Below are 24,417 nucleotides of genomic sequence, written 5' to 3' on the forward strand. Positions count from 1 at the left end.
CCAAGGAGTTTACAGAGCAAGATGGGCACTGTGATTCCTTTGCTTCTCTAGGTATGAGATTCCTCTTCCAAAATATTATCCTTCCTCACTCTCCACTGAGGATACACAGATCTCCTTCCTCATTAACATCATATGAACAGTAGCTTCAAGTGTTCCTAAAACATGGTGGAGAAGATATGGAACAGCTCCAGCTAGGTAGCTTTGGGAGGAAAGACAGATCTTGCCACAGCTCCAGTCTGTCCTGTCTATATTCCCTGCAGGGCAAAGGGCTGTACAGGTATCTCTGGGGAGAGCAGAAGCATTTCATATGCATAATGAAGAACCTCCTCCTGAGCTACTGACCCTCATGGCCTACTTCTGCTTCACAGATGCGTAGAAATTATCCTGCAGTTTCTAGGACCTCTTCAGCCTGGGATGAATAGCAAGTGAGGATTCACTCAAGCACGGGCAGGCACAGCCCGATTCAGATGGGGAAGAAACTCCAGAGCCTCACATCCAGTGCATGTACATTCTCATGGTGCTAGTGAGAAGCCTTAAGTAGCTACATCAGACAGCTTTTTGCCTGTAATCTCTCAACAAATGTATTGGGGACAGAGTAGGAGTCACAGTAAGCAGTGTTACTGGACAACAAGGTTCCTGTGAGACCACAAAACACCATTAGTACCTGGAGGGATGTAGAGGCAGCACCTATGAGAAGACCCAGTGACTGGGCCACCAGAGATGTCATGGTTCCCAAGGCTGCAAAGAGGACAAATCGGAGTGCATCAGAGGGTTGTGAAGTCATCCAGTACACAATGCTGCAGTAAGCCACAGGAAACATGATCTGCAAGGAGATATACTTGGAGTTAGTCCCTTAAAGCCCAACATTCATTGTTACTCAGAATAAGATAAAAACATGGGGTTCTTGTTAATCCACAGCTGTCAGCCTTTCTATTACATGACAGGCATAGCTGAGGAGAATAAATACACCTGCCACAAATTGTGATATCTATCTTATTCCTTCAGGGTTAAAAAACAGATCTCACTCACAACTCTTTTCAATTCCCCTTCTGCACAAAACCAAAGATGGTCATCTGTTTACTCAAAAAAAATTGGGGCAGGTCTCGGCTTTTGTGATGCCCGGCTGTTTATTCTTAGGGTGCTTCTGACTTGGACCTGAAGGTTCAGCACACACATATGGACAGTTTCTTCACTATTCAGATGGATAAAACACCAGTACTGATCTTCTTGTCAAGAAGATGCCATGCACTTAAACATCTCATGTTTTATTGAAAATCAGAGCATATACCTGAAAAGGAACATCAGCCATGGTTTTGGCGAGATAGTAGGCTTTCAGGCTGTACCAGTAGTTCAAATGCTCTCTAAGAAATACTCCCATCTCAAGAGGAACTGCAGACAACACAAATTAGTAAGTTAGGTTGTCAGTGAGCAATATTCTTGCACATAATAACATACTTTATCCATACCTAATCCTGAACTACTGCAGTCCTATAGTGGGACAGGAACTGTGAGGCCTTTGACAGACCAACAATAGTTCCAATGACTTGCAATGAAATGTAAGAGATCAACCCCAAGAGCTGCTCACCGTCTAGGTTATATACCAGTCTACTCAGATGATGTGAACCTCCTTCAAAGGAGCTTTTTGAAATAAAAATGGTTTCAAAGCATAAAGAACCTGGTTACTCCTCTTGGTCCGACAGGGAATCCAAAGTAACAGTGCTCCCAGAGGAAGAACGGAACAGTCCCTACTGCAAGACTTTGTTTCTGACACCACATGGATATGCTAATCTCATGCAGACATTATGACTTAGAAGGCCTGGAAAAAACATTACATCTTGCCTAAAACCAACCACAAGCTCATTACTCAGTTGAGATGCACTGGCACTTTAGGAAAATAGGAAATTACAGTCCAGGACTGTAACAGTGAATAGTCAGGCTTGAGAAACACTGGCAAAACACTGGCAAAACTTAGTGAAAGAGAGGTGCCAACAGACAAGCCTATCTCTGTTTGCCTCGACGCAAAAGTTCAGTGAGTGCAAGATTAACCCCCACACCTGTCTTAGAAGTGCCAAGTCAAACATTATCTTATACAAAAGAGATACACAACAACACTCTCCCAGCTTACTGCAATCTCTTTGCCCATTGATTTTTAGTAGTATGACTGGTACTCACATGTAAGGACAGTTGGCATGAGCGCAGCAAACATAAGAAACAACATGGAAAAAAAGAGGAAACCAGAGTTGCTGAGAACTTTCTTAGCTTCGTTGCCAATGCCTAAGTAGAGCAGTCCGATGAGCAGCCCGATACCAATGTGGGACGTGATACGCAAGTGTGTCAAGACCTACAAGCAAAGAATGAATAGTATTTCTGATCAGAAAGTCTGGGTTCAAAAACAATGGCAATATGACTGAAATCATTTAAAAAAATGCAGAAAATGAGTACTTATGTTCACTTCCTACTGCCAAACTGGGCTTCAGATAAAGAAAACTTACAGTAATGAGCTCCCCAGTGTGAATCAGACACACGCCTATTACAGTATAGAAAATTTCTCCCTGTAAACAAAGGAAGAAACTGCAAATGCTACAAACTGAAATCTTACTGTTGGACAATCTCACAGAGCCATCGGCTCTTATTCATTAGAAGAAGCAGACTTCCTCTCTCACTAAAAGATGAAATTGTCAGAGGAGGTGGGAGATAGAAAAGGTATTTCAGGCTTGTATAGACAAAACTAACTTAATCTGGCATAAATGAGCCTTTTCTGCAATACAGTATTCCTACAAGAGTAGGAATGAATGACAAAAGAAATAGTAAAATGCGGAACAATTGCCAACCTTTACAGTAGAGCAGGAAAAAACCATTACCAACACTACTGTTCTTCCATCTACATGTCAGAAAGCAAGCTACAGTCTCCCCTTGGTGGAGGGAATTCTATGAGATTCTATGAGACGACAAATTGAGAACCATATTATCCATAGTTAGTGCTCACATGCCTCTGAGATATGCTCTCCATTTGTACCAGAGGCATTCTGGTTGCTCAACCAGAGTTGAGCTCAACCAGAGTTGAGCAACATGGAGAATGTGAAGTCATATGTGTGCTTTGGCTTACAATAGCTCACATGAGCATGTCAATTTATTTTTGACCAAATATTTGGTACTGGACCAGATGTGCAAACTATTACAGATTGCAGGAAGATAAAATTCAACAACTTAAATTAATCCTTGAATTACAAATGCAGTATAATATAAAATAGCAAAGGAGAAGAACAAGTTATAACACAGAAATGTGCTGGCAAAGCAACAAATAGGGTTAATATAGTTGAACTGAAGTAAGAAGATGCCTCCTAACAACTACAATAGCATGGTTCTGCTACATCTTCCCAATCAGAGCAGAGGGGAAAACAGCTGATTGATTTTATTATGGCACTTTATATAGTGTTTCCCTTCCTGAAAAGGAAGGAACATTATGGTTACCTGATAGGAGAGGCCTGGACACAATGGTCTAGCAGGTTTCTTCCAGGCCTCTAGATCTGTGTGAACATGTCTACACTTCAAACGGTAGTGTCCTAAAGAGAGAAGTCCCTGAGTGCAGGGCAAGAGCTGTGTAGCTGTAGCAGCTGGAGCTCAGTGAAGCTCAGTTTACCCTGTTCCAAGGGTAACTCATTTGTGCTCAGTTCCGTGTGGCTCAGCTGCTTTTGGTTTCCAAACTACTTCAATTCAATCCACCATGTGCATGCCAGTATAGATATATTGACCTTCCTCTTTACTAAGGACAAGTAGGTCAAATTAATGCATATACTAATGTGTATATTGTCTTATTTTCTTGTCATGTAAAGCACTAAAAACCTTGGAAACTGCAGAAAAAGCAGCAGATATACCCTACTCAGATTTATCAAATTGCAAATTTGCCGCTGAGAAAAGCAGTCAGCCAACCAGTACCAATCACACTGTACATGGGCGAGTCCCTTGGATGGATGTGGAAGTAAGGTCTAGTTGAGGAAGCTCATCTCCTTCATTCATGCCTAGTAATGAAAAGACAAACCCATCTACAAGACATTTCAAAGCAGGAGCACGAATCAGACAATGTAAATACTACCCATGTCTTAAATACACTAATAGCCCAGCTACTTAGAGATAAGGAAAACCTTCTTGAGTAAAAAAAAAACAACTCCTGTTGAATTTTGGTGATGCAAATTAGGCACCCAAAACATTTAGTCAATTTACAGGAAAACTGTATGGCTTGGGCTTTCGCAGAGGATTGTTTATTTTTAAGAAAAGAGGTGAAAGATATGGGGTTTTTAACTTGGGAATGGAGAGTTTCACTATGATCCTTACTTCATCTTGATATTAAATGTATGAAAAATGGAAATGTTTCCTTTTCAGAGAAGCAACATTTTTATTTACCAATTTTAGATTTCACAAAAAAATACTCTGAAGTATTAACCCTACATCACAATAAAATTATTATCTCAGCCACACTGAATTTTCTGGAAAAACTATTTTTGGACACACCAGTACAACCTCTCACTCACTTTTCAGTGGGACACATAACTGTCGAAGCAAGTGACCTGCCAGGACAGAGGGGATTTAGGCTTTAGGTTTTTAGATTGGATGCTTCTGAGTTTCTTTGAAGAAAACTGTTGTTCACAAGTTGTGACGGCACAGTTAGTTAACAGCAAGACTGAAAGATCAGTCTCTTTCCTTGGAATCTTCATACAGAGGCTGTTGGAGAGGACCTTTAAGGGGTATTACACTACCTCACAAGCAACTGAATAGACCTTTTGGCTACAAAAATTGTAAATACAGTCTTACCGAATCCCTCATGATGGTGAGAAAAGTTCTTTTGAAGAGGATACAGAACTGGGTTAGGCAGCTGGCAGAGAAGCTGTGGCAGCCTTCTGTGGAGGAAGAATCCTGAGGAAACACACAAAAGAATAAACTCCTTTCTTTGCAGTAACTTGCTTAGTTTTCACTCACAAAACCCCGCTCTTATCAGCTGAATGTGCCCAGAAACCTTCTCCATTGATGAAGGATTTAAATTCCCTCCATCCCCTCCAACCTCATGCCTACTAGTTGTGATATACAGAATACCTCTTCAGAGGGCCGGTGCCAGAGGAAGGGATTCAACTCATTTTCACTGCCAACATCTCTCTTGTAGTCTGTGTCATATATCCTCTCTCGTACTGCCCTTACCAGCCGGCCGTTTTGGTCTCCATATTCACCAGATGCTACTTCCATAACTACACAAACCAGAAGGCAAGTTACTGGTTTACTCTAATGACTAGTTACAAGCCTTATCATTACATGCCCTTGATTCTGTTGCACTGACAGAAACAGGAGTTTTGCCTAAACCAGACTCTAAAATGCTACATGCAAATTCATTTATATATCCATGAATATAAATGTATCCTTCTATAAACCTTCAGGGAGTTCTCTTCATCCTAGAAGTTAAATGAACCATTTCAGAGGAAAACAAGTGAACATGGGATTGTCTTAGTAATTAAAAATTACAAAAGTCTATTTTTGCAGTCCTTACTGCTTCTTCAGAATTCAGAAACAACAATGAAAAGACCTTCAATGTTATTAGCTGTACAATACCATAGAGGGACGGTTCAAGTTAAAAAAAAAACACATTACTTAAGCCACTTTGGAAAGTCACTAAGATCAATTGCTATGAAACACTAAACAATATGTTTTCGCTTTCATTTCCTGGACCTAGACTTCCACAAGAGACATATTCACTGAATTTTACCACTAGATGGCATTCAAATTACTTAGAAAAAAAACCTGAATAACTGTTTCAAATTTTGATACATACACATACACAGGCACACAGGTATATATATATCAAAGTATAAAACACACTATCGTCTCCATCACCCTGAAGGTGCTAATCAAATACAAAATAAATTAAATAAACTATTCAAATGTTCCTTACCAAAATCTGCTGGATTGTGGTAGGTTGGGCAGTTCAACCCCAAATCCCTCAAGTAAGGGACTAGGTTTAATACCTTCCCACGGTAAATGCATTGACCTTGACTTAAAACATAGAGCTGAAAAACAAAGCAAAGAAAAAGAAAAAAGAAACAGAAAAGGAAAAAAGAAAACCATGAAACAGTAGCAAAGTATTTGAACCCAGTATCTGTATGACAACAGTCCATGAACCTAATGACCTCTTGTTGTCCTTGCACAAAAACGACTTAGAAAGATTTGTCATTACTTGGAACTCCCTTTGTATAAAAATACAACTAATGGAAAATAAAATGCTTAAGGTTTGAATTCTGCAAACATTCCCTCCAGGACTTGAAGCACATTAACACAGAAACACAGTCATTCCAGATTTAGACACATGCCGAAAATAAGCAAGAAACGGTATCACCAAGTCATCTAATTTCCACACATTATGGATATTTTGGGCTGAGAAATGAGGCTGGTGAATGTAGGAATGGAAGGAGAGGTAGACCAGCAGAGCAATGGGAAACAGCTCGATTATTCTTACTTTTAGCCACGCTATTGACTTTAAATAAACTTCTGCGCCAGACTGGCAATCTGCAACAGCTTGTTCACCTATGGTGTGGTGGTTTTCTCCTACTCTCACATTTCTGATTTAAATCTTCAAAATTATAAAGATGGAAGTAAGTTTAAATTTAACCTAAACATGTATGATCCACATCCTGTTGTTAGGCTGGAGAAAAGATCTTCAACTGACTTAAATTCAATTATTATTTCACACAAATAAACTCTTTTAAAAGTTACACTTATGCAGCTATGATGCGAATGTGTATTAGCAAAACTGTAGACATTGGCACTAACGCTCTCTTGCTCTTAAATTGCTCTAATTTATTTTACTGACAGCCCTGTGCCCAGGAGCGGTGGTGGGTGAAGGCATGAAAATCACAAGTGTGATAATCATGATTTCACAAACTTACCAGCCAGATTCTTTAAAAACATTATATGTCAGTAAGGGAAACAAGCATAGAAGAAGAAAAAAACATAATCAAAAGTATATTTTGCTCTTATTTATTTAATGTCTTTGTTTTATTTGGAGCCATACACTAGAACTTGGGTTTAATTGAAGAGTGTAGCCTTGAAAGTATAACCTACCTGAACTGCACATAAAGACAAGAAGTTGGAGAACAATACCTGATCAAACAACTCGAACAGTTTAGCACTGGGCTGATGAATTGTGCAGATGATGGACCTGCCACCTTGGGCTAAAGCCTTCATCAGAGAGACAACCTGAAAACACGATGCACTATCCAAGCCGCTGAATAAAAAGAAAGAAGCACCTTGTTATCCACAAGACCATAGGCACCACTCAAACCCAGCATACATAGTTGCTACTTTGGTTTCTTTCTATTATTCTTTTATACATTTTCTCTGTAGCAGTTTAATTTTATCATATGCCAACCACATGCTTGTGTTTCTCCATCAGTCTTTTAATTAAGTCGGAAGCATGCCTGAGAATGAAAAATAAGAGTATTCTCAAAGCTGCCTTAAGGGGATTTCTACATTTTAGGACTGCAGATTTAAATGCTCCCAACTTTAATGAATAGATACATATTCATAGCTCTCACAGCCTCCTCTTAGGCTGATCACAGAATTTGATTCTAAATACGCTACATTCATTATTAAAAGTTACACCTTTAAATGCATGTTCAAGCTACCTTTGCTTGAAAAAGAAAACTTATGCCACAATCTGAAAGTAATTTCCTCTCTCTTCCTTCCTCTTTCAGTTTGTGTCTCCCTTAAAAATTATTTATAGTCCCATGGTCTTTCAGTTACAGCTGTGACCCAAGGCACTAAGTACCCAAATCAAATTATTTCTTGTGGCCTTCTTCAGTACTTACAGGCAACACAAAATCAGCCTTTTCCAAGGACTTAGAGGTGAATAACCTTTCCGTAGCACTGTTCTACTATATAAAGCAATATTTGTCTATCTTTAATTTTTTGTCCTGAAGTACCTGGTTGGTTCATCAAAAAACATGACAGGAGGATTGTTCACCAGCTCCAAAGCAATGGCAAGACGCTTTCTCTGGCCTCCAGAAAGACTCCCAGTCCTTGTGTTGGCACATGTCAGCAAACCAAGGGCTGTCAATATTTCCTTTACCTAGAAAAAACACAAAAATGCATCACTTAAATTTGTTAGCACAAAAAAAGCGCCTCTCTACTGATTTTCCTGAAGAACGTAAACTAGCTCATGACTTTGTTTTACCTATTCATACAACAAAGCATTTTCCATCTAATGTAGCAAAGGTGGATCTTAAACATGGATTAGATTCAGCGGGGCTTAACAGCCTACCATTTACTATTTTGACCCAAACTGTACTTGTTTGCCCTACATGTCCCGTCTCAGTACAGAAGCCTTGCCTGTGAAAACAGAGCAGCAATCAGTTCTTCTATAGTACCCCTTGGACACAGCACTGACATCAAAAGAGCTTTGCAGCATGTGAGGAGCTGTGAAACAGTGAAACCAAGAAGCTTCTCTCAAGAGAACTTCTAGGCAGTATTTACAAGGGACTGGAGAACTATAACAAAAATCAGTGGTTTCTATAGAGAAATGGCCTGCGCTTATCTCATCTGTTCTTCACAGTCTAATCTTCAAAGTGCAGCCACTGATTTTAAGAGTTTTCATTCTCCTCAGAGCCAATTCAGTTGTCACACACACTCTCAGATGTTTGGGATTTTCTCAAGGCACAGCCTCAGGAAGGGCACAGCTTGTCTTTGGAGCAAAAGGAGAACAATCCCAGCTGCTATGAATTTTTCTGTTTCAGTGATTGTAGATCTGGCCTGGTAGTCCTATATGAGGAAAATAGCTCTTTGGCATCATAGGCATAAAAAGAGGGAATTCAAGCTACGTTGCTCATGACATTAAAAGCTCTACTACATACAAAGTAGAAAGCAAGCCCAGACATTAAATGCTTCACTGAAATATAGGAAAACGAGCTCATATTTTTTATAGTAATAGTTGCTTGGATGGAGGGAGTTCTGCAGAAAGGGTTGCTAACATGGTAAAAATTGCTTAGATCACCCAGAAGCTGACCCTTCATTTGTCCTGACTTTGATTTCCAGGAGCTACATCTGTCAGTGAGAGAGTGAGAAAAACGAACAAAACCCACTAACCCTTGTTCTGAGAGAAGTGCCCAACTACCTCCTTCCCTTTATCTCTAAGAAGGATCCTACGGGCATAGGCAGCACAATCTAGGTCCACTAGAAACAAACTATGGTTCACTAGAGGATTTTTCACTTGTTCCAGTTTTAAACAAGAATCTATAATCTTGCTCACACAATTGCATAAATTCATAAAATTTATCTATGATAAACATTTATCTTAAAATTTACAACAATAAAATGAATTATCTAGTCCAATACAGGCCACTAACAAAAACCAGAAAATCACTGCCCTTCTAATATGTGTTGAAAAATGCATACAGCACAGTTCTTTCCTCAAAGAGTTGTTTGTAATTACATTGACGGTGTGAACAGGTGAATTAACTTGCTTAGCATAACTAAAGTGTAAACAAATTAAGACTTTCTAAGTACAAATAAAACTAGCAGCTGTTTCTAAACAAATGTATTTTCCCCATAAAAAAATCTGTGTTTAGCTTACTAAAAAAAGGTATTTGAGAGAATCAAAGCAATCTTAAGCTACCAAACATATGGTGATACTCCTGTAAGTTTCCCGCTCTGCAGCTCTTTCTAATTTTCAAGGATTCTCTGAGACTAAAGAAATGCCAAATGTTCTCGTCTGGAAATAAATATGGACAAAAGACAGCCACAAAAAAAAGACTGCTCTACCTTTGAAGATGCCAGAGTTTTCACATTTCAGGCAAAGGCTGTACTTCTCACAATGTGGCTCAGAAGCAGATTCACCTTTTCCTTTATAAACCTCTGCTTAAGCCTCAGAAGCCAGCTATTGCCAGAGGCATCTTTTACTCAAATAAGAGACTCCTTTGAAATGATTAAGGCAAACAAGTCAAGTTCAGGCCTCCATTGGATTAAAAATGACTTAAAACTGCTATCTGGGAAGAGCACGAAGCTTCTCATGTTCGAGAGACAGCAGGCTATGACTTGCTCCTGTCCCTTCTCTGCTGCCACTCCCATATTCCCTGATCTCCTTCTCCTTCCTCCATATCTTATTTTCAGTTGAGTCCTGCAAGGTGGCTCCTTCCAGTCACCTACACGATTTCCTAATTGCCCACAGAGGGTCTCCTCAGTGCATGGCTTTTGGAGCACAAAATGCACCAAAATGAAAATCTCACCCTTCTTTCTATTTATGAAAAAGAATACTGAAAAATAATCCAAAGTCCAAAACTTGAATTTAACAGATGTAAATATAGCAAAAAACACTGGGAGCTTCCTATACCAATAGTATCTCCCTTTCTCACCACAAATTCAGTTGGTGGGACAACTGAGTTACTAATCTACTTGAATACTTGTCCAAAGTAATATACATGTCCCTAACAAATGCAGAAGGAGCAGCTAGCTTTCTTGGAAGGTAAATCTCAGTGTTAGCCATGGGGCCATGTTATCAAATGAGTCCCACTGGCTCTCAGCAAAACTTCCAAATAACAGAGGTTTCTTCCTCAAGGAGGCAATGTATGAGAGATCATACTGTCTCCTTGTTGGTGTTGTCAGATGCTGGACTGAAACATAGCTTGGGGCCAGCCAAATGACCTCCAAACACTTTCTGAGCTACTGTTTCACTTTTCACAACTCTCTCAGCAACCTGAACCACCTCTACTTTCACTAGTGCTGCGATTTTTTTGTTTATGTTAAGCTCTAGGCATTATCCTCTGTGGGTACATATGATTTTGAAACTGTGCAGCACCAAACTGTTCCTCTCCTAGGCTTCGTCATGTTCTGGTAACTCCACCTGAGCAGAGATGGGCACCTGAGCTCTGAATGTCCTTAGAAATACACAAACCCAGACATTTTAACTGCAGAACAAAGGTGTAGAAAGGGCACATTTCCAACCCTTTAAAAAAACCAAAATTTAGTTGGGAAAGCAGTCTCGTGTCATGAAAAAGCTAACACATCAGAAGTTATTTTGTCTGATGACACACGTTCAAAGTATTCTTTAAAAGGACAGCCCTGCATCAGATCAAACGATTCCTCTAAGAGTAGAGGTGATCAGATGGGTGAGAGGAGCACTTCCTAGTGCAGGTCCAGCTGGGTTATAGGTCTCCATGGGCTAAACCATACCAAGACTTTTCTCCCACTCAGGAAAATCGTACATCAGCCACAGGCAGATGCAGGACAGTGCAGCAAATGGGCAAAAGTAAATTCTGTAACTGATTCCCCATGTTTTAGAAAAGTGCATGTTTTAGCCTGGTTTCTCACTTGTCCAAACCTCAGTCACCCAACACAGCTTCAAAATACGTTCGTCTTTATCTTAACTGCAACTGCATTAACAATAATCCACCAGCATAGCCATAAACATCAATGCTTTCAAACATGAGCACAGATATTTCTCCAGCAGTTACAAGAACTGCTGAGTTTTTCATTAGTCCATGAAAAAATTAAAGGCTACAATAACTCACCATTGCCAGATATGACTCACCTTGCCACATATAAGATGCCCGAGACCTCAGACATGTAAGAGAATATAAGATGCTAAGCTACCTTGAAAGGAATCCTACAAAACCTGTAGATTCATTTCAGTAGATCTTTTACAACTATCTACTCGGTCTCATACTGAAAGCAATTTTCATATAGAATGTAGTAAACATTTCCTCATAATGATATCTGCCAACTTTGGGGTTAGGATTTAGTCTATCATTAGAAGTCCAAAGCAGTTTCATGTTCGATAAAAAAAGTCTGCTTTACAAAGATCACTTCACAAAAATATTTGGCATCCCCAAATATTCTCAGTTTGACGGACAGTAGACATACCATTTCTCTCCTGCCTTCATCTTTCTCTTGAAGTTTTAGATGAGCAGATACCTGGAAATCAACAGAATGGAATTTGATTTTGAACAGGTCTGAAGCACAACAATCAGTTAACAGCGGATATCTCAAGCACAACATCCCAATGTACCGTATTACAACTTCTTTCAACTCAGTAAATTGAACTATAATATTCAAATCACAAGCACCACACATGCCTGTGCAGCAGGTAACTTGAGTATAATCTGATTTAAGCAATCAGTTAAGTATCTGACAAAAAGCGTATTAAAAAAGAGAGGCCATTCTCCAAGCCTAAGAGCTTGAGAAGAAGATGGGAGAGTTTATGCTTTTTTGCACAGCCACTAACCTCCCAGACAGTGTTAGAATCACAGTTTATTTGTCCTTTATCCATATCATAATCAAAAAGACTGCCATTGTCCGGGATGTGAACAAATAAGTACATAAATAAATAATCTTGTTAAAGATGTCATCTGCTCTCCTAAGAGGCAGCTCTTCAGGAAGTCATAATTAACCCTTACTAGAAGCAATTAAACTGTTAAGTAAATATTTTTGTCTGTCTTGACTGATTAATTTAGACAGCAAGTATCCTCTGTGCCCAATTCTACAAAAGTGGTCCTTTGAAATTCTGACTACAATGTTCAAGTAAGCAAAAGAGAAGAAAAACTTCCTCACAGAGGAGAACCTTTCCAGAAAAAATAGCCACAGAAACCACAGTGATTTCTTCTGGTCTTAATATTTGTGAATTGATGCTGGCATAAAGGATGAGCAGCCTTCTTCGCCTTATTTTCAAAACATCCTTTAAGAAAAACTGGCTCATTTCTCAAACTGAGCAACAGGCACTTTCGGACTTATTGGTCAAGCTAGCAACTAGGTAAACTTCTTGATGCTATGAAAATCAGTAAGAAGAACATATGCTGCCTGTAAGTTTTGGGATTATTCTGCTCCTGTTGTTTTCCTGTAAAGAACTGGAACTCCTTTAACAAAGAGAAGGCACGAAAGAAGATAAGTGGTAGAGAGACCATGCTAAAGTCAAAATAACACTTTGCAGTCAGAACATGGAAGACAGGGAGAGACAAGGGTACTCAACCACCACCCAAGAATAAAAATAGTGTCTCCAAAGGCTCATTCTGTGCAAAACTGCAGGTTCCTTTCTTTAGGAGGTCTAAGGAGTACTGCCTTAGATGTCCTTCTAAATCGTAACATCGGTCATCAATTGGCAATTATAAAGCTAAAGAAGGTCAGGCAACCCTCAGAAGGACGAGTCTCAAATGGAATTCAAGGCAACATTGAAGTACAAGCACTTTCATTGAGTGGGATCAAAGAGATAACAGCTTGTGGCATTACCAGGAGTAAGTACATATGAAAAATACATGGAGGTTTTTCCATTTTCTCCCACCCAAATAAATTAGAGCCAGAAACTAAGCTCACCATCATAGCTTCCTGGACAGTCAGATGAGGAAGGAGCATATCATCTTGCATGATGTAGCAGGAGACTTTGCGAAAAGACCGCAGGTCACGAGGCTGTCCATTGATGAGAATTTCTCCTTTCATTCCCGTCTCTCTGAAATGAACCAATAACTGGGGCTGAATCTTGCCTTCACTTGTGATGCCACAGGCCTCACTATGTGGAAGTCTTAGGTAATTATTGCCCACTATGCACTAAAACAGATTCAGTGGACAGAAGCTGATTTATTTCATCATTATGTTGTCTTTCATAAGAGGCTTCACAAAATGTTGCTGAAAATTCTATTTAAAGTTAGTACAAAATGTGTGCTGTCTTATATGAGTGTCTGAAAAAACATCAAGCCATCCCAGTGACACTTTTAGGTTTCTCGATCTTCTTCCTTGTGCCCTAATGACAACAAAGAGACACTCTGTATTGAGCCATACAAGAGGGGATTTAGGAAGATAAACTACAGTCACTTCACCACTGCAGTTTGGTGAAGAAGATATCAGCATTAAGAAAGTGGCAACTAAAAAAAAGGTCATTCTTTTCGAGTGTTTATAAATTGTAATTTTAAAAATATCACAAACATAAGACACTTCAGTCAGAATTGTTACACAGCTAGAAAGGAGAAATTTTTTTTTTATGTTTTAGTGTTTAAATTACTTCCTATTTTTGGATCTAATTTGTTAACGGAGAAATCCTAAGTGACCAAATAGGGGAAAAAAATATAAGCAATAAAAATATAATTAAAAATTTGTGAAATACCTGTTTTCTGCAAACATTGGGGTAAGATTTATTCTGCTATTGTCTGCAAGATGCCATCAGGCTAATAAGTGATCTTATCTTGAGATTTTCATTATTACTGACCTGTATCCTGCCAGAATGTTCATGAGTGTTGACTTCCCAGCTCCTGAAGGACCCATAATCGCAACAAGTTCTCCACTGCTGAACTTCCCTGAAATTCCTTTCAAAAGGGTCTTATAACCTAAAAGAAGACAGAAAAGTTCACTAAACCCTTCACAATCATGTCTGGTAGGCAATAAAAGTTTATTTCCTCTAAACAATGATGACAAATAGGAATTAGCAGGTACCTACTGAGAGGCTGATGCTAAGAACAGTGCGTTGCAATAACTATCAAAAGCCAAATTTTGAGCAGACGCGGAATCCTCCTCCCACTACACAAGTAGTACGGTAGGATTACAGGATCACACACTTTTGATTCACTCTAGGAAAATTTTCAAATAGAGCTAAGAAGCCTTGCTGCCATCTGCTAAGAGTCTTCTTTGAATATTTTACTAGGATGCTCATGCCTTCGTTATCATACCTAATACCTCCCCAGCTAACATAACTCCACAGCTTCAGAGCAGACTGCTCTCCAACCACATCAATGTCAAAATTCTGCCCTCTCACCATTAGAGAGTAATGGCCAGGGTCTCAAAGGCAAAGTCCTATGCTTTTGTTCATTCCCCACCAAAACGGGTATGACAAGAAACACAGTAAAAGGAGACACACAGGAAAAGACAATCTCTCTTTATTCTCTCACCAGAAGGACTCTCTTATCATAAGAACTATAAAGGCTCGTCTAGGCAGGGAGACTGACCACAATTACTGTAAAAATAATTCCTAGGAAAATGCTAATTCAAGTTAAAGAATATATGGGATTTTTTTCATGTAGATTAATCCACTTCACAAGATCATGCCACAATAAGTGTGTCCTCGGGCAATGCTGTTCTAGAATAACCACAACACCAACTTCAAATAACTCACCTTATTCCTGTATAAATTACCTTTGCCAATAAACATTAATTTAAAGCCCAAAACTCCACATTACTCTAGGTGTAAGCAAACTGGAATCCAATGAGAATTCCAGATTCGGACTTAGTTGTACCTGTCTGCACAATTCCAATTTTAAGTATAATAACTGAATGTGGAGGATAGAGAGAGCACTGATAGGCATTTCAGTTTTTGAGGTTATCTTTCCCTTTTATTTTTTTGCTTGCTTACTTTAATTTTATTACCAGTGCTTTTAGTTAAAACTTGTAATAATTAAAAAAAAATTAAGATGTCTAAAACCAAACTAATACATTGAAATTATTTCTGTAATTAAATTAAAAACAAAACAGAAGGGCGGAGGATCCATTTACAGGCAGTGCTGGGATATGGCAATCCATTTTGCCATATCGGTGTATATGCAGGCAGCATTTATAGGCCACATATAACCTACACAGTACTGTGATTATTATTATTAGCATAAGATGTAGCTGGAACATTGAAAGTCTGTAGAAAAATCACCTTGTCTGCAAGCTCCTAGAAAATGAATGGCAAATTATCTTCTCCTTTCAACCCCCTCAGTATCCTTTTTAAATTTTCTCTATTCTCCGTTCACACCCTTTCAATGCCACATAGAGCAAACTTTCGCACAAAAACATTACTGTAACACTGCCATGGAACCTCCCAAATCCACAGCAAATGCTCTTTAACAAGCATTCCCCAGTCCTCCTTTTCCAGGAGGAAAGCAGTAGCCACAAAAAGTCTCTCTAGAAGTATTTGATTCTATCATTTTCATGGCAATTCTCCCCAAAAATGCAACTGACCAAACATATCAAAATAACAGCCTTTTTTTAAAAACAGGCCAGAAATTCCTCACTCTAAAATCTCATCTTCGACCTGAAGGAATCACTTGTTTGGAAGCTAGAAGATATCATGCATATGAAAAAAGCAGTGTATTCACATTGCCTGTTTATGAAGCAAATCCTAAGAACAAACATCAAAATGACCAGCTATTTCAAAGAGAGAAATCCATGGCACCCCAACAAGGTTTGACAAGCTTGTCCCTCAAACCAATGTCACCACCTTTTGGAAATCAGCATTTGAAGGGAAAGCGTAGGGAAGAGAACAGACCTTCTAAACACGACAATATTTACTAAGTGGGACCTATAGAGTGCTTCACACTATCCCTTAAATGTAAGATACTCAAACATTAGGCTTTGCCACCAATTATTTGCATTATACACACCCACACCAAGTTACGCACAGCTGGGACACTTTCCTACACTGGTCAAAACCTGGCCAAGTTGGCCTCTCATTAACTACCCCTGGGATAGGATTTCTTCCACTGGGTCCCACAAGTAGTGCACAGGGTAAAGTACTCATTGGTGTCTGTCTATTCCCTGTCTGTACCGCAAAGCAGTTCAAAATGAGAGAACATCACATGGCAACTCCATTACAACAGTTTCTATTGTACGAGATTGTTCTGATCCAGATTTCCAGGGTAAAGGCTTCTTGTCAGAATTCCATAATATTCAGCCCATCATGAGTTTCAAGATCAGGACAGTAAATATTGCACAGACTCACAGGGGAGCATAAAGAATGTGTACTGCTATGAATACTGAGGGAGGTACAACCTAAAATACACTCTGATAATTTGAAAATATGTATCAACATATATACCATTACCTAAAACTGAAGCCTTTCTTCTCAGTACATGACTGTGACATTTAACATCTCATCCATTAAAACCACTTTTCCAAACATAATTTCACAAATGATAATCAGTTTACCTTTAATGGCAGTATCTCCCCCCCTCATTACCTGCATTCATTTCTGCCCCTCTAATGTTGATCTCCATTGTAAGTATCCTGCACAAATGTTAAATCAGAACAGGACATACCTCTGGAACTCATTTGCAAAGAGCAGAGGAACATGATTTAAGAAGAAATAGAAAAAAACTATGAATTTTATATTAGGATCCAAATCATTGGCATTTTAAGTTGCTACAAACTCAAAACCATCTATTCTTTTGACTACAAGCACATAAGACGACTTTCTATTACAAAGGTTAATTTAGCAAATCCACAAAAAGATTTCACACTGTAGCAGTAGTGAGGTGCCCAGTACAATCCTTTATAGGGAATTAAAGACCATAAGTAACTAAAATCTTCTCTTTCAGAATATTGAGGCTAATCTTTAACTGAATCAGTTGACCTAAAACTTCTATATTGGGCCACATGTCTTCCACAAGAAACGGATTATGCATTTGAAAGGATTGTATTCTTACAGTACAGGGACTGCTTCATATCCACCTGCTGTATATTAGGAATTTCTGTCTTCGATCCCAGTTTACCTGGCTTACTCATTTTCCTTAGGCCACTGGCTGATGATCTGTGCAGCAAGGAGTTTTGGTACCCCGGACTTTAATGAAAGGCTGAGTATTAAAGCGAACTCACTCCAAGACAGATGAATGAAGCGGCCATTCAGTTTGAGCACCACAGTGGCTGTCTCCTTTTGGACAGGACTTGCATCAAGATCAAGTTTAATATCATGACTTTCAGTTATTTCTCTTAAAACTGTTTTGATTTCTAATTGAAAAATAGCTTGGATCCTTTCAGTTTCCTATGTCCCCTCCTTCAGTTACTGTGACCTTACCTTTAAAATATATTTAGGGACCAACGCCCATAAGAATCCAAATATCAGTTTTCAAGAACTACTTAAAATATGAATTTGTCAACAGGACATTAATACACCATTACTGACTAAAACAAGCACTCAGCCTTTCTCAGCCAAACCCACTAAAAATAAAGTACAAAAAGCAAGAAATTAAAACTGAAACAGATAATTCCAGTGATGCAAAATTTTCTGGTCTCAATTTCACCTCACGTTCCAGAGTTCAACTGCTTCTGCTGAGATGTGAAATGCATTTCCTTTTTCCCATGCTAGGGTTTCCCATTGCAAGCAAACTCCAGGCACCATGACATTAGACCCTCAGTGGCCTGAACAGACCCCCATTCAAGAGGCAGATTAATCTGGAAAGAAGAAAGCCACCCCCTTCCCCTACCTAAGGTAGGAGGGAATGCTTCAGAATATGTCTGAATCAGCACCAAAAAAATTCATAACTAAAACACTTACCCTCACAGTGAATTTCCTCAGGTAAATACCATCTCTAGGTTTTTGACAAAAATGCTTCATTCATTTGCATTTCATCACCAGTAGTACACTCATTTGTTCCTCAGAGAAATGCCACACAGACTCCTAGAAGCTTCTAGACATTGTAGCCTAATTCTGGATCCATCAATAGGTACCAGAAGCCCATCTCGGTTCCTGGGTGACCATAGCAGGCTTTCCCTGCTCGCTGCAATTAGAGCAGGATTTGCCCTTCCCTATATATCTGAACTGTTTCTCTTTTATCATAAGCTCTTCTGAAGGTATGAAATAGCTGTTGGTAACCTGCAAGTGCCACTGGCTTGAAATTGCTCAAAGATTTCTCAGAAAATAACTACAGCAAATAGGTAACATAGGACGCCAACATAAACAGCTCAAGTCTAGGAAAGCTATAAACGACTGAAAACCAAGCCACAAAATAATCAGTTTGGCACTTAAGTGTAAAAACCAAAGGCATTATTAACCCTGCTCTTTCCATACTCCCTACCTGCCACCATGAAAAGTGCATTATTTCTTTATTAGAAAAGGACTATGTCTTTCTGTGGTACTTTTTAGGTGGGATGCGATGTATTCCTGCTCAAAAACATCCAGGTGGGAATATAAAAGACACCTCTGGTAAGTACTATGCTATTAATCTGCTTTACTTTAATACTTTCAACAAGCAACATACTTTTTAAACAGCAATTTAAATTTAAATACATAAATTTGTTCATTTACAGTGCCATCAGTCAAATTGTTTGTTAAATCATGAGGAAAACCTGCAGTATTTTCTTGGCACTGTATACTGATACTGTTTCATTAAAGAAACTCCATTGCATCTTCCTGTTCTAAAATTCATAGGCTTAATCCTCCTCTCATTTCCTCTTGTTTCAACAAAAAAAAACTATGCCAATGTCCAGGGATTCTCTAACATAAAACCCATATATATAAGGGAAGCGGAATCAAGATGCCACAAGCACACCTTTCCCCTTGAGGTAGGAGCAGAGTCCTCCTATTAAGGAAGAATGCTCCTAGCAAATCCATGACTTTGCTGCTGCTCCCAAGATCCACCATATCCACGTCTTGATGGGTAAAGATCATCCCATGGACTATCGACTGTGCAAAAACACAAGCAAGGGAAGCACAAACTAAACTGGTCACATACCATACTAAAAGGAAAGTTAGTAATTTATGGATGAGTGAAAGAGCTTGCAGAAGTCCATTCAGATGTGGAAAACATCTTCATGATATCTAGGAGACCTTTCTTCTGTAGACTCTTCAGATTTATATCAGAAAATTGAACAGTTGGGGAATGCTGGCAGAAACTCCACAGAGAAGCACAAGATGAGAAACACACACAGACAGAGGTAACAGCCCGAGGACAGATTTACAGTAGAAACATTTGTAACTGTAATAAAGCATTAACTAGGAAATTTATTTCTTTATGCCAGCAAATTTTTTTTCCATATATCTACATGTAAATAGACTAACCAGTTTTCCTGCCCCATTCTTCTCCCACTCTTGTTCTCACCCCGGAAAAGAAAACACTGTCACAGCAAAACATCTACATCTTTACTGCTAGAAACTATGCTGGCCTGCTTCATTTAGCAGAGTTTTATCCCTGTGGGGCTGGGATAAGCAAGCAATGGCAGCACAGAGACTCACGTAAAGTTCCTGGAGAAAGCTACCCCATATTACTGTCCCATGGAATCTCTCTAGCTCTCCTCATGCTTTACTTCCTCCGCCTACCCCCATGCTGAGTGAACACCTTCCTAAACCGCAGAAGCAAGTACACACCTACAGAAGACCAGGAGGTTAGCACTGCAGAGCATTGATTGAGGCCAGTGACAGTAAATATCTTGCATTTATTGTGCTACTTTCAGAGGGCACAGTCATAGTTTATTTGCACATGAATAGAGGTGCAGGTTGCTCTTCTTTGCACATAAATAACATAATTGAGCATAATTAGTTCCTGATGATTTACAGTTCCATTTTACAACTCAACAACCACAGAGCCACTCAGTTTGTGCATGCAAATGTGATAACTGCACATATGTCAAGAGATGTGTAGAGTGACTAGTAGCCATTACAAGATTGTGGTCCAGTTTGTAGGTCTGGGCTATTTGGAGTATACAGTTTCAGAAGCAGCTTACAGCAACAGAAGATGATATTGTTACAGAAAGGCTCAGTGCCCTTTGCCCTCTCTCCCCAGGACACCCTCCCATCTCTTTCCCTAAAATTGTTTTCAAACATGACTACACAATCAGTGAGGAGAGCAAGCCCATTCACCTGGAAACCACTCCTTGGAAATCAAGAATACAGAGGGTTTGTTTCCAGTTGCATGGGCTGCACGACTGTCACTGCCAGGACAAGACAGCATGGTCCACAAGCAGGGCAGGGAGGTGGGACAGCCCTTTCAGCTGCTGGAGACCTTCTAGCACTTTGTGCCACCCAGGAATGCATTTCTTGCATTCTTTTAGGGCATTTAGGGACCAATTTCTTTTCTTCTCCACCCTGAAACAAACCCAGGACTTATTGTTAAATGAAATTACCCCTTACGCACAATTCACGCTGGGCCATTCAAGTAATTTCATTCCAAACCAGATCGCTGGTTTGCTTTATTTTAGTATAAAACAAAAATGAAATCACCTCCCAATGATAAAATGAAGAAATCTGGGGCTTCTCTCCTAAATGAAAGCTAGTTCAAAGCCATGCTGTTTCCCCAAGTTGATATACCACCACAGAGACGTTTTCTGTATATTTCTAATTCTGCTATTAAATAGCTAGGGCATCATGCTGCCCAAACAAGATGAATACAGAATGCTATCCTCTCAGTGGTATGAACAGGCTTTGCTAATGTTTAAGTAAGAGGGTTTGGATTTTCAGATGAGAGGGATTGCCTGTATCAATTGATCATTATTTCAATAATTTGAACTTAAAAAAACTGTTGATGAGGATTATTTTAAAGAGCATTTCTTTCCCAAGCTCCCCACTGAGCTCAAACAGGCTTAAGTCAAAGTCAATTACAGGTACCAATACCTGGGAAGAGGCACCTTATAACTTCCAGAAAATATGTGGGACAAACAACACTTTCCAAACAAATCAAGTGAAAGATTATATTGCTTTAATAACAGCAACTTTATACATATTGTCCCAAACTGTTCCTCTATAAAGCCTGGGGAGTGAAATCGCGCTATATGTAATAAACACATTTAATGTAACTATCTACCAAACCCACTTGTAAACTCATTGGTCACTGGTTCATAGCTTCCACCATAATTTGTGTATCACAAGTGAGTAAAACTTTTGATTATTTTTCCACTTTAGCTTTAGAATTCACAGATCCATACATTTCTACTCTATTCACATGTCTCAGGGACATAGAACAATAGGATTTTCCATTGTCTAAGCTCTGAGCCCTGCTTTAGGACAATTAAGGGAATTTACAATTGTAATGCATTCCTGTACCTTGCCTCAGAGAAACGACCTTCGTTATGTAAATGTCTATAACAGCAAACCAGGCTCCAAAACATCAGGACAGAGATGCTAGAAAAGCTTGAAGGAACCAAATTAAATTCATTTGCCTCAAAGTCCTTTCCAACCCAGAAATGAGGAATCCATTCCTCTCAACCTAAAAACAGAATAAATCTTTCACTCTTTACAAAAAAAACCCCAAAAATCCCTAAACTGCATTTCTTAATATAGCCCACGACCAGGCCTTCTTAAACATATTGCTCTAGATCTGCAGCCGATTTCCTACTTAGTGATCATGGCATGGATTATTCATAACTTAGATGGAGAGCTTAGCCCATACTCACAGCGAGCCTTGTAGCATTCAATCTACCTAATTTCATACAGCTAGAAGTTTGACATTTAACCTAAATTCATTGTTTGGGGCCTATTCATTACCGATGGAGAGAAACAGGCACACCTAAGAGGTTATTAATTCCACCTATTTTGCATTCCTATTTTGGGAAGAGATAAATAACCCTCAGGATGTGCATCTTTGTTTTAAAAACAGTGGGAGCTCAGAATGATTACCATATCTCCTGGACAGGCAGTTTCTCTATAACCAACCCGGTTTTTATGCACACAGAACTCATACCACCACATAGCAGGAGGCTGAAGTGCCTGCATGTGGACAAAGTATTTACAAACCTTGAAACTTGCATTCCTCCATTAGTATGGAGAAAGAGAACAGGAGTCAGGAGCACTCTGGGCATACCTCCTTCTTCCTGCAACTATTGATTACACCTCCCCACCATGCTGTGAGATGAATAGAGTTTGTGTCAACCCCCTTAAAGTTTATGCTTTTTACAGTTATGACCAGGCAGAGCTGCAGTATATGCGCAACATATTGATGCAACCTGAGCCAATAACCGGCCCAGGTTTACTACAAGACACTTTTCTTGCTAGAGAAATACCTCATATTGATTGAGAGTAGTCCCACACTAACAGCTGTTCTGAGCCTTTCCCAGTATTCACCTTTTCTGTGTAGCTTTGTTAAGCCAGTCCTGCAGCAAGGTTACAGCCTTCTAATAAGTTTTACAGGAGGATGATGATTATATATGGGTCCTGCCTATTAATTTTAATCAGATACATCCATGGCAATATTCCGTTCTTATCCATTTCTCTGCTGAATGTTTCTGCCTGAGAGAGTTAAAGCTGTTCATCTTCCATACACATCCACACAAAGCCACACAACTGCAACTGAGGTTAGAGAAAGACAATTAAATGGGTCAATGAACGATAGTAACCCTCAAACATGAATGCAAATAAATCTGTACTTGCAGCAAAACCTGATCGCTTCAGAAGCAGTATTTACACGTTGAAGCATTTGGAGATCTGGGGCATACCTTGTACTCTGCCCGCAGAGAAAATAGGCACCCTAATTTATCTTCAGCCCTTAGGAAACATGAAAGGGAAAAGAAAAAAACATGTATGAATGACGCACAGCTTCATCTTCCTTCTGAATCTAGTGGAAAAGTCTTTTCAAAGCAATATCCATAGCCTAATCCTTGTCTGATAATTGCTTTTTGCTGCCTTTTAATTGCCTTTGTTTCTATTACTTAAGTACACAAGAAAGGTCTTTCCTGACAAAAGAAAAGCCAACACCATTTGAAATGAAAGGCTGACACATTCCATCAAATGACAAAGTGAAGTCACGAGCTTGATACATGCATTTAGAGATGAAAGCTGTTTACGCATGCCAGTCAGGCAGAAAGCAATTTCACATAATTGCAGTACCTTTATACCTCAAAGTACAAATATTATTATTCACAATCTTACAAATAGATAAAACCAGAACCCTCCCAAACATCCCTTTCCTTTTGAAAAAAATCTTTCAGTAGGAGATATTCCAAAATAGCCCAGCAGCTGTCATGAACAGAACAGCCCCATCTGCCCTCATTTCAAAGTGCAGATCCAGCTGGGTCACTCTGCAACAAGGGAGACAGAAACTCTTCCTTCCTCACAGAACACTACTTTGGGTCTCCTGTGTTGATGTTCATCATTGTATGTTTTAGTGTTGCTCTTTCCCTTCCTTCTCCCAGCTTCTCCTTACCGCACACACGATGCAAAAACTGAGAAGGGAAAAAAGCAAAAGTAAAAACTTGGACTCTCTCCTCCTACCTGCTTGTATAAGGGCTAGAGGGGAAGTCCCTGTCGCTTTCTAAAGTTACAGCAAAAAAAGCTAAAATCTAAAACTTCTGAGTAGAGCTTTGTCACAAAGTCTACGTTAAACCGGAATATGATGAAATGTCTGCTGCAAACTGCATAGGCAAAAACCCCAAAGCTTTTCCCAGCCTCTCAGGAACAAGAATTGTTGTTTAAAACAAAGACTTCTGAAATTATTTATATGCTCAAAAGACAGTATTCCCTTACAGACATGAGGAGCCACATTTCTTGGATTTTGAAAAATGTTTTCAGTCCCGGTCACTGCAATTTAAAAGCTCCCCTACTGTTTGATCTTTAAAAAAGAAAAAAATCACAGTTCACAAGTCAGCTTTAATAATTCAACAACTACATTTGACTCCAAACAAAGAACAGGTTTTCACAGCAGTCTTGTCCAACTGCAATAGAATGACAGTTTGTTGCAGGAACTTTCTCTAAAGAACTGCCAAGCATCTTGGCCATTCAACCTTTGA

General features: G+C 39.2%; 1 protein-coding gene across 1 annotated transcript in view; it reads right to left on the minus strand.

The window, feature by feature from the left end:
• Positions 1–24,417, minus strand: part of ABCG1 (ATP binding cassette subfamily G member 1) — a 59,058-nt gene that overhangs the window by 10,733 nt on the left and 23,908 nt on the right. Inside the window, exons 3-13 of the mRNA XM_009560876.2 lie at positions 14,222–14,339; positions 13,336–13,468; positions 11,893–11,943; positions 7,962–8,107; positions 7,141–7,264; positions 5,936–6,050; positions 5,089–5,237; positions 4,810–4,911; positions 2,173–2,341; positions 1,289–1,389; positions 665–823 (exon numbers count right to left, since the gene is read on the minus strand). Of these exons, the coding sequence (XP_009559171.2) occupies positions 665–823; positions 1,289–1,389; positions 2,173–2,341; positions 4,810–4,911; positions 5,089–5,237; positions 5,936–6,050; positions 7,141–7,264; positions 7,962–8,107; positions 11,893–11,943; positions 13,336–13,468; positions 14,222–14,339 (1,367 nt within the window). The remainder of the gene's footprint in view (positions 1–664; positions 824–1,288; positions 1,390–2,172; positions 2,342–4,809; positions 4,912–5,088; positions 5,238–5,935; positions 6,051–7,140; positions 7,265–7,961; positions 8,108–11,892; positions 11,944–13,335; positions 13,469–14,221; positions 14,340–24,417) is intronic.

The sequence above is a fragment of the Cuculus canorus genome, chromosome 1 (genome assembly GCF_017976375.1).
Source record: "Cuculus canorus isolate bCucCan1 chromosome 1, bCucCan1.pri, whole genome shotgun sequence".
Classification (NCBI taxonomy): Eukaryota; Metazoa; Chordata; class Aves; order Cuculiformes; family Cuculidae; genus Cuculus; species Cuculus canorus.